The sequence below is a fragment of the Helianthus annuus genome, chromosome 4 (genome assembly GCF_002127325.2).
Source record: "Helianthus annuus cultivar XRQ/B chromosome 4, HanXRQr2.0-SUNRISE, whole genome shotgun sequence".
NCBI classification, from domain to species: Eukaryota; Viridiplantae; Streptophyta; class Magnoliopsida; order Asterales; family Asteraceae; genus Helianthus; species Helianthus annuus.
The window spans coordinates 126,795,152-126,806,044 of NC_035436.2; the positions used below are offsets into that span (position 1 = coordinate 126,795,152).

The 10,893-nt window shown below is 34.7% G+C and overlaps 1 protein-coding gene across 1 annotated transcript; it reads right to left on the reverse strand.

Moving 5' to 3' along the window:
• Positions 1–3,754: 3,754 nt before the first annotated feature.
• On the reverse strand, positions 3,755–10,247 carry LOC110934584 (cytochrome b5). The gene is made up of 3 exons (XM_022177528.2): positions 10,153–10,247; positions 4,713–4,779; positions 3,755–4,016 (listed from the first exon to the last, which is right to left on the reverse strand). Exons 1-3 carry the CDS (start codon positions 10,237–10,239, stop codon positions 3,817–3,819), a joined length of 354 nt encoding a protein of 117 aa, XP_022033220.1. The 5' UTR covers positions 10,240–10,247; the 3' UTR covers positions 3,755–3,816.
• Positions 10,248–10,893: the final 646 nt, after the last annotated feature.

Genomic DNA, 10,893 nt, shown 5'->3' on the forward strand with positions numbered 1-10,893 from the left:
CTTAAAACATAGAAGAATTAAGTTTAATTGGGTCAGAACTGGAAGTCAAAGCAAAAGTCAAGCTTTTGCGACTTTCGGTTGCGAACCAACCCTAAACTCAGAATTGTCGGGTTGAACCTGTTTGAACATGTTCTAATAATAACTACTAAGTTATTAGAGTGTTAAAATATAATTTATAACCTCTGTATTATTAGTTTTAATTATTATTTATAATTCTGTACAGTTTCACTTTTTAACTAAATAGTTTGACCCGACAATTAACTAAGCAAACGAAATAATTAGGAGTTGCCCTTTTAAGGGTTAATCACCTAGCTAATTATGGTCACATAACCACATTCATCTCGAACAGTGGCTGGACCATTTGAGTTTAAACCGAAGGTCAAAGTCAGATTAAAATAACTTTGACTTTTCGGTTTTTAAATTAAAAACTGAACTAAAGAGGGGGCTAAGACACTTACAAAAGGGTCTTAGCAATCTTTTCTACAAGAACAAGCTCCCTTTTTTTATCAAGAACCACCAGATGAGAGAGTAAAGAAGATTTGAATGTTTGTGCAAATGAAATGGTTCCATACAATGCCTATTTATACTTGAAGAACACAATCTAAGATCATCACAGGTGTTATAGAATGATCCTAGATGTTTACATGTGTCCTAGTGGTAAATTAAAACCGTCAACAAGCTCCTAGGATCGAAATTCAGGTGTGTAAGGCGGTGGAACAGGCTGCAACCAGCAGCTGCCAACATTTTGCAGAACTGGGCATCTCTCGCGGGCCGCGTAGGACTCAAGGGGAGTCTACGCGGGCCGTGACAACCTTATTTTCAAGTTAAACCTGTTTCAGCTTCGGCAGTTTTAGTCCTTGGTCCTTTGTAACTTGATTTAACTTCATTTTAGGCACAAAAGGCCCTTGTAGTTAGTTTGTAGAGGATCATGGGAGTATAACCAAACTCTGTTAGGCCCGGTTTCGTTAAAGCTCACCGTAAACATAAGTTTCTTAATATTGACACTTTTAACCCGAATTCTTGAAAACTTATATAGCGATCTCGAAACCACGTGAAACTGATATCACTTATTCTTGAGAGTATATTTGAACATTTCGAAGCTCCGGGTTCGTTAAAAGGTCACTCAGAGGTAAGAATTAACATGTTGACACGTTTAACTCCTGTAGTTTATAATCTTTCGATTATTTTCACAAACGGCTTCTTATATTCAAATAATTACTCGTTTGAGAATATATTCTTCGTGTATGGTCATTCAGAGGCACAAGTTTGGCATGTTGACACTTTTAGTCCTTTCAGACACATATTTTCATCGTTTGTCAACTTTAGTCCTTTAAACTCAAACTTTCACATATTTAGAGTTTAGGACACGTGTCTTTACATAATTGGACACGTTTTTACATGGTGTTACAATTAAGCTCCAAACAAAGCTCTAATGATGCTCCATGCCTTAATGATGGTCCATGCCTTAATGATGCTTAGATGGTTATAAGAAGACTTGATTAGGGTGAAAATGGGGTGATCTTGAAGTGAAAATGAAGGTGTTTCTTGGTGTTGTTTGAGCTGAGATTTAGAGGAGGAAGAAGGAAGGTTTTGGTTGCTTGTTTTGAATGGTAAAATGATAGATGTAGATATGATGAAGCATGGTTAAAAAAGATGGCATTAATAAACAATTTCAATCACCATACTTCCATATCTTGCACCATTCTCAAATGTTGTAGGTTGATCTTGTGGAGGGGTCCATCATGTTGACCAAAATGGGGGGGGGGTCATAGGTTTATATATTTTTTTATAAAAGTTATATAAAATGTAAGTTGTAAAGTTTATAAAAGTGTTTAAGTGTTTAGGGGGTTTAATGAATACTTGTGCCATTAGTGTTCCAACAATATCTTTGACGCAAAAATGAGGCTCACTAGTTCACTAGGTTGTTAGTTTGGGTGTTAGGATGGTAAAAATGTCGCTAACTAGTTCGTCGGTGCAAAATCAGTGAAGTTGTGGTCGTTGCAACGTAGTACCGGAAACTTGTGTTTCGAATATCCAATTGATATTCCCAAGTTTATTTGAGGTGTATTATATCATTTACAAGTCCTACGGACACTAAAATGCTAGATTCTTGTGTCGCAAACATTTTATTTTGGTTATAATTTGGAGCGGAATGGACAAAGTGTAGTTATGTGCATTTACCAGAAAATTAAGGTGTTTTAGTGTTTAGTGTCCCTAATTAGGGATTTTTATTTGTATTTCATCTATAGAGTGCGTTCATGCCCTTCGTCGCTCGTTCAGACAATTTTCGGAACTTGCTGGCATGAATAGTGTGTTTAGGTGAATATTGTTTTCAACATTTTGCCAACATAATAGGACATAGTTTGCAGTTTTCTCGCGACATGGCGATTGTATTAATATGGTTTAACATATTTACCCATGTCCTATGATTGCTAAACTTTTCACGACCTAATCATGCAATAATTAAATCGTAACAAGAGAAATCAAATGTTTAATCAAGCGTTAAGTTGTACGGAATTACCATTATTTTTTACGGTTGTCACATTTCTTTCATAGCAAATTCGTGGCTAAAATGGTGACGCCCCTTTTTGTAGCTAAATTTTTAGCAAGCATGATATCCGTAGCTAAAGTTTTTAGCAAATAAATTAGCGACGAGACTTGTAGCTACGGACTAAACCCGTAGTAAATTCGTAGCAATATGGGTGTTTGCTACGGATTTGGCCGTAGCAAATATCTATTTTTGTAGTAGTGAATAAATAATTTAGTTGTTATGGTTAGTTGAGGATTATAAGTTTTTTTTTTTTTTTTTTTTTTTAATTATGTGGTCCACCCACAACGATACTCATTTTGTCTTGTGCATGGATACCATACAGGGTAGCAATTTTGGTGCCCACAATTGTAGAATAGTTGTATCTACATTAGACTATTGGACTATGTATAATTCTAAACGCATTATGGTTTTTGCTTAATTACTTTGTACAATGGAGAACTAATCATGCCTCACTCATACTTTCCCGTTGTGGGTGGGTAAATCTATAGGCATTAAATGGGTTACGTTTAGCAGGTTGGAAGGTTTGACCCACACGAATTCAAACACCGTGTTAAACACATTAACCTGACCATTATATGTGTACTCGTAAGTAGACACAAACACGACTCGTTTAACCCATTTTGTTTTAGATATTAATACTCTAAAATAACAGATTTACATCTTGAAAGATAATTGTATACAAAACTTTTAAACAATTTTGTTTAAACCATAAAACTTGATGTTCATTTCTACTATATCTTTAATTTTGTCATATAAATACTCAACTAGTTCAACTTAATCCATAAAATGTGTATTTTAAAATTTAGAAAAAATAAAAAGGTTAACCCAATCCTGATGGTTGGCCCAACCTACCCGGACCCATTTAGTAAAACTTGTGTTGAGCATCAACCTGAAATTAACCCAAATCAATGAAGGGTCCTCATGGTTGACCCGACCTACCAGGGCCCATTTAGTAAAACTTGTGTTGAGGATCAACCTGAAATTAACCAGATTAATGAATTTCATGTTACGTTCGTGTATGGGTGTAATTATAGCATACCCATTGGCGATGAAGAGTATATATATTGTGTGTCGTGGATAAACCTAACCAATGATTTCCAAAAGCTCGTTCAATTTACCCACAAATATACATGTAAAATTCAAGCAACATATAATCAAAACCGTTTAATTCACATATGTAAACTAAAGACTAAAATCTTAAGAAAAATGTTACTTGATTTAGTGAATACATAAAATGCACAAGTATTCCATTAATAACCGTTTCCTTAGAGGACTGCAAATAGTATTCCCAATGCACCAACCATAATTCCAACAAGTAATACCTTGATAATCAAAGTGTGTTTCGAATTGGAATGTTTCACAGGAATAGTTGACTGGTCAATCTCGCCAATGTAATACTTTTCCATCTTTCCTTTAGCTATATCACTATGATCGACATCACTAAAATCAACTGTTGCGTCTTTGCCTGCGTCACAAACGTTAAAACGTTGGCTTAAAAGCTAGTTTTGATTCACCCTCGGGTTGAAGTTAGAGAAAATCTAACCTAAACTAAACTTGAGAGAGAAGTAAAGTGGGAAAATATAATTATTAATTGCTTATTGTTACACGATTTCTAACCGTGTGTTTATAGTAATAAAACAATGAACCAACTCGTTAACTAGCTAACTAAGTGTAAGGCGTGGGAAAATATAATTATTAATAGCTTATTGTTACACGATTTCTAACCGTGTGTTTATAGTAATAAAACAATGAACCAACTCGTTAACTAGCTAACTAAGTGTAAGGCTATGTGTTGTAGGCGTCAACCATGCCACCTCAGCAGGGCGTGGGGCGAGAACACTGCCACATATGGGTGCTAGAGAGGGCTTGGCATGCGTCACGGGCGTGGGGCAGTTTGGTAAGGTTTTTGTTTTATTTTTTCTTTATTAATGATTAATATATATACCAATTATTTAAAGCAATCTCAACTCAACATCACATTTCACATAAAGCCCCAATTAAAACCCACAACACATCTTAGTTGTGTGAAGGGTAAGAAAAATGTACCTACGTAGCAACCCTTTTTTCACTTAACATCTCAATGGAGCTCCCATAACACATAGTCTAACCAACCAACTAACTAAAATCAACTCTCTTTACATAAGTGATGGGAAAAACATACCGGTTGCTCTTAGCCAAACTTCACCACCTCCAGGATGATTATCCATAAACAAGGTTACATCATAAACCTGATACATTTTGTTTAGTTTTTTTAACAATGTTAATCATCAACATATTAAAAGTAGTATTAATGTAGTTTATTATTAGTATGTAGTAGGTAATGCCAAAGTAGTTAGCATATATATATATATATATATATATATAGGGTAGGGTTCATGCGAGAACCACCTTTATTGCGAGAACCGCGAGAACCAATGTGAACAGGGGGCAATTTTGTAAATAACAAACAAGTTTTAAAAAAACTCGCTACCTGATTCCTTTTACCATCGGACTTCAATCAGTAATTAAACTACATTTAATAAAAACTTTCATGTCCATTCTCTTTCATGTCCATTCTCTCCAACCTATGATTAGATCCAGATCTCTCAAAATTTCTAAACATTCAACCTGAATCTCTCAACAATACCAACAGTTCGTCCCTGAATCTCTCAACAATACTCAACAGTTCGTCGATTACATCATCGTCTCGAATAAATCATCACTTCACCATCATCAGTTCAACATATCGAGGCATCGAAGCATCTCGATCGAGATTTTATATCAGATTTGAGATTTTACCTGCAGATGGTCATATAATCGAGGTTAGTTCCCAAATTTTGTCCAAAGTCAGTCGCATAATATATATTAGGAACATAATCATCGACCGTACATTCTTCATCCATTCGTAATTAGGGCAACGTGATTCTAAGCATTGTGGATTTTTAATCCGTTCGTAATTAGGGCAACATGATTATAAAATAGATGATTCAATGAGTGTGTCATAGTGAATTTGAGCAAATAAAGTTAATAACATGATTATAATGATAGATATGATGGGCAACACGAAATTTGATTTGGTAAGTGTTAGGGTTTTTTTTACTAAATTATAACTGTTGATAAGTTATGTCATGTTAATGCACATGTGCATAGCTATAGTTATGCACATGTGCATAGCTATAGTTATGCACATGTGCATAGCTATAGTTATGCACATGTGCATAATTTGACATAATATGCTTACACGGAACAGGGGATAATAAGGTAATGTTGTGGTCTATATAGATATGCACATGTGCATATTTTTTCTAACAGAACAGGCTTACACAGAACATGTTGATTAGGTATAATTGTGTGACATATAGTTATGCACATTTGCATAGCTTGATAGAATATGATTACACATAAAAGGATAATAAACTAAATTTGTGATCTATATAGTTATGCACATGTGCATAAATTGTTATAATAGGTTAATATGCACGTGTGCATAGTTTGAAATAATAGTTTAACAAGGTAGATAATGTTGATGCATATGACTTTGAATAGGAGTCTCACCTATGCATCAAAGATCTGTAGTCGGTATTTAGTTTTATCTAGGTGTTTTTTGGTGTGATATACAGTTATGCGAATGTGTATTTCATTTTGGAATATGTTAATAAGGTATAATTGTGCGGTATATAGTTATGCACATGTGCATAGATTGACAGAATATGTTAATATGCACATGTGCATAGTTTGTCAACATATGTTATTAAGGTATTTAATGTTTATGCACATGTATATAATGATGCACGTGTGTATATCTTATATGTTGATCATAAATTAATGTTGATACACATGCTCATTGTAGATCATCAATGGAAAAAAAATACATGGATTAACAGATGAAAGAGTTAAGCAAAGATGAAAGAGTTAAGCAGATGTTAGACGAAGAGGCGTTGAAGCAATAGGAATCTTGGAATATGTTAATAAGGTATAATTGTGCGGTATATAGTTATGCACATGTGCATAGATTGACAGAATATGTTAACATGCACATGTGCATAGTTTGTCAACATATGTTATTAAGGTATTTAATGTTCATGCACGTGTATATAATGATGCACGTGTGTATATCTTATATGTTGATCATAAATTAATGTTGATACACATGCTCATTGTAGATCATCGATGGAAAAAAAATACATGGATTAACAGATGAAAGAGTTAAGCAAAGATGAAAGAGTTAAGCAGATGTTAGACGAAGAGGCGTTGAAGCAATAGGAATGCTAGGGTGTGCTCAACAACTGGAAAAATGAATAGACGATATGATGTTATGGATGTTATATGTGGGTGACTCGAGGACATGAAACACGTAGTGTTTGTTTTTTTTTCTTTTTTGTGTTTTTTTTTTTGTTTGGGCAGTAGTAAGTGGCTAACTGATGTGTGTGTGTGTATTTGGTTGACAGTAGTTGTATAGGATAAATTATGTATGGATGCATGTGTGCATTATGCAAAATTAGTAATCATATGTCGATGTATTATGTATGTCAAAGGATGTATTATGTATATTAAAGCGATGTATATACGTATCAAAGCGTGCTGGTATGTTGTTAAAAAATATGTATGGGTAAGAGCATTATTAGAACACGTATATTGCGCGTGTGCATCTTTTTTTCCGTATCAAATAACCATGTTAAGTTAAACAGAAAAACATGTATGCACATGTGCATCTTTCTGTCAATACATTAAGTTTGGTAATGCACATGAAAACAACTAAAAAACATAATCAAAATGTAAATTTGATAATCCACATCATGTCTTTTTCTTCTTCTTAGGAATATCCAGCTTCCACGAAAAAAGAGAGAATATTCGCCGCTGTTGAGTAAGAATGTAAATCTTTTACTCCCAGCCAGCCATGCTCTGACCATCCACCATAGCGTTTTCGACATCAAACACATAATGAGGATGTGTTCAACAGTTTCTTGCTCGTGATCAGCAACTCGGGCACAATGTGTTGCTGATCTAAATTCCCTTTTTTTTTCCAGATCCGTCTTTGTCGATAACCTGCCTTCGACACTTTTCCATGCTAACATATTGGCTTTAGTTGTAGCCCAGCCATTCCAGATCATTACAAAGCCACTCGACGGGTCCCCGCTTGTGACACACAAATACTCTCTAACGGTTTTAACATTGAAAATCGACTTATTTTTTCGAGTGCCAACCCCACCCATATTGACCCGTCTTCATTCTGATGTACTCTCTCAGCAACGCCAAAAGCTACATAAACTCCACCAATGCATCCCCGGTTGTCGGATTGTTCTTCCATTGCTAATACCACACAGTCGCCTCCCCTATCTTTTTGTAGTTGTCCGCCACCCAAGCCCTTTTGTTTGCTGCCATCCTGTACATAATTGGATAGTCATCCATAAGGAACTTGTTCAGAATCCATACATCAACGACATGGTCTAATTTTCAACGTAATGCACATTTGCATATAATTTAATACAATATCATTTACAATCAACATAATGCACATGTGCATATAATTTAATACAACATCATCACAGTAAATATAATGCACATGTGCATATCATTTAATATAATATCATTTACAAAGTATATACATCAATTACAGTCAACATAATACCTTTAGTCACAAATCGAATGGACTGCAACTTCAGGTTTGTATTCAACATCAACTTCAGGTATCCAATATGGGATGCCATTGGGCGTACAATGTAGAGCAGCCGTAACCATTCCTGTGAGTTTAATAAGAAAATTTAACAAATTACATGTGCAATGTAATTTAATATACAATATAACAAATTAATTGTCGTCATCATGCACATGTGCATCTATTTATAATGTATGATAATTCATAATATGGTTCAGTTAACACAGTGCACATGTGCATATATTGTTGATTAATAATTAGTGACAACAGAATATGAATGTGAACATATTTTAAACATGTATAACATTGAATAATATACAAATTACACAAAACGGACATGGGATACCTTTAGTCTCAAACCGAATGAACTGCAATTGAGGTTGTTCTTTACTTGTGGGTGTTGTACCAGTCGAAGTAGTGTCAATCGACAACTATTAGTCAGATATATTGACATTCCCAGATGCATTCCCAGATGAAACCGTAACATTAGCTGGTATTGACATGGAATCAATAGTAGGTATTTCAAATCCATGAAGGGAATGTCGACTATCAACTGTTGTGTACACAATTTTGCCACTTTCAATTGGATTGACAGCATATATAGGTTTTGGCAGCAGATGGACCACCAAGATAGGTAGTATCAGATGTATGAAGATGATATTCAGAAATTGCTGGGTTAGTATCATCGGATGCGGTAGGTTCAACACGAGATTACGGGATGAATCAGAGGACGCCATATGTAGCAATAATCCCAAATGCCCCAGCAATGAAATTTCTGGGATAAACTGTTGTATAATGTCGCGAGAATCACCGTAAACTCATGTGTGCCGCCGGTAAGCCGCCGTGAACAGCCGTGAACCTCAATCAAAGTGTAGATGATGATGATGATGATGATGCAGACTGTGGATTGGGAACAAATGCGAAGAAGAAAACCCTAAAACAGGGGATGAAGAAAACCCTAAAACAGGGGATACACGTATTTATGTTACAGATCTATATATTTACAATTATGACACCGTGTGTTTTTTTGTTAGAATTCAATATATTTACAATTTTGCCATGTGTTCACACTGGTTCTCGCGGTTCTCGCAATAAAGGGTGGTTCCTAACGGATCTTTGTCCTATATATATATATATATATATATGTGTGTGTGTGTGTGTGTGTGTGTGTGTGTGTGTCTTTTTTGTGTTGTTTTGTTTTGTTTTGAGAGAGAGGAAGGAAAAGCCAATTTCATCGTCTATCACATTCTTCCTCTAGATTCAAAATCACTCTAAGTATAGCAATTAAAATAGTTTATAATTATTCCAATACTCAAAAACCGGATGACGTCTAATTTATAATTTATACATACATTATGTTAGTGAACTAGTTTTATCTTTTGTTCTAGATTTGTAACGTTAAAAAATAATTAGTATAAACTAAACAAAATATGATGTCTGGCTAATAAATGAATAATTAAATGAGATTTTAGTATGAAAAGAAATAATAAAAGTTTTACATCATGCCAAACCATCATCCGGCATCTTGTTTTAAACGGTTCAACATATAACCAGTCAGTTCATATTGGAAAAAAAAAAGTTTAAAAGTACTCAACCAAAGTATCAAACTTGTTGCCTAGTCAGCTCCCGCCCCAACACACTGGTGCAGTTCCGGTTAGTGAACAACATATAATATCAAAAAGAGTTAATCACATGAATGGTCTTTGTGGTTTGACAAAAGTAAAACGCCCAAGGAGTAACAAATTTGGCGTCCGTGGTTTTCAATATGTAATATGTAAAGTTATATAAAATGACCTTTTTTACCCTTTTAATATTGCAGCCTATTGGAACTTACCATTACCCCTAACGTTGAATTTAACAAGGTACAAAATCTCAAATTAAAATTTCAATTACGAAATAATAAAACCATGAACCACAAAAACTAAGCAGATCAGTCATATTCGAATCAGATAAAAAATCATCGGACCTTCCCGGAGATGATAAGCCAGCAATCATCGGCTTTATTGTGCTTAGCGACTTCATCAAACACGAAGGTTTTCTGATCTGACGCCATTAAGAGTACTGCTACTGCGTAAACAAACTCAGATTAGAAATGGTCTAATAGCAATTTATTTAAATGAATAAATGGAAGCCAACAAAGGAGGCTGCATGTATTATACGTCAACAGTTTCGCAGCACATTTTGACCAAAGCGCGATTTGTCACTACATTATGAATATGTTTACCTAGTTTTTTGCTTCGCCTGCGTTGCGGGACACTAAGCCGAATATTTCTCTTTCATAGCATGTATATTTGTGTTTCGGTTACTTGTCGATATTACTCATAACACGATCTCACAAAAATTGAATCGAGTCAACCATAAAAAACAAAACACTACCATACTATTGCTAAAAAAAACATTAGAAAAACTATAATTTTAAACTGGGGTCAAATTAATTTTTCATGACAAATGAGCGTGTGCAGGGCAGTCGCTTGACATGAATAAAAATTACACCGAGTCAACACTAAAACGATGGCGCAAAACTATAAATTTGAGCTGAGGGCAAAATCGTAATTTGTCTAGGAGAAGAAAAAAATAAATGGCAAAACTGTAAATTGAAACGAAACAAAATCATAATTTGGCTAGACTAATAGGAAAGTGCTAGACAGCTGCCTGACACCATTCCCCCCATGAAAATGTGGTATATATAAATTGAAGTGTGTGTATG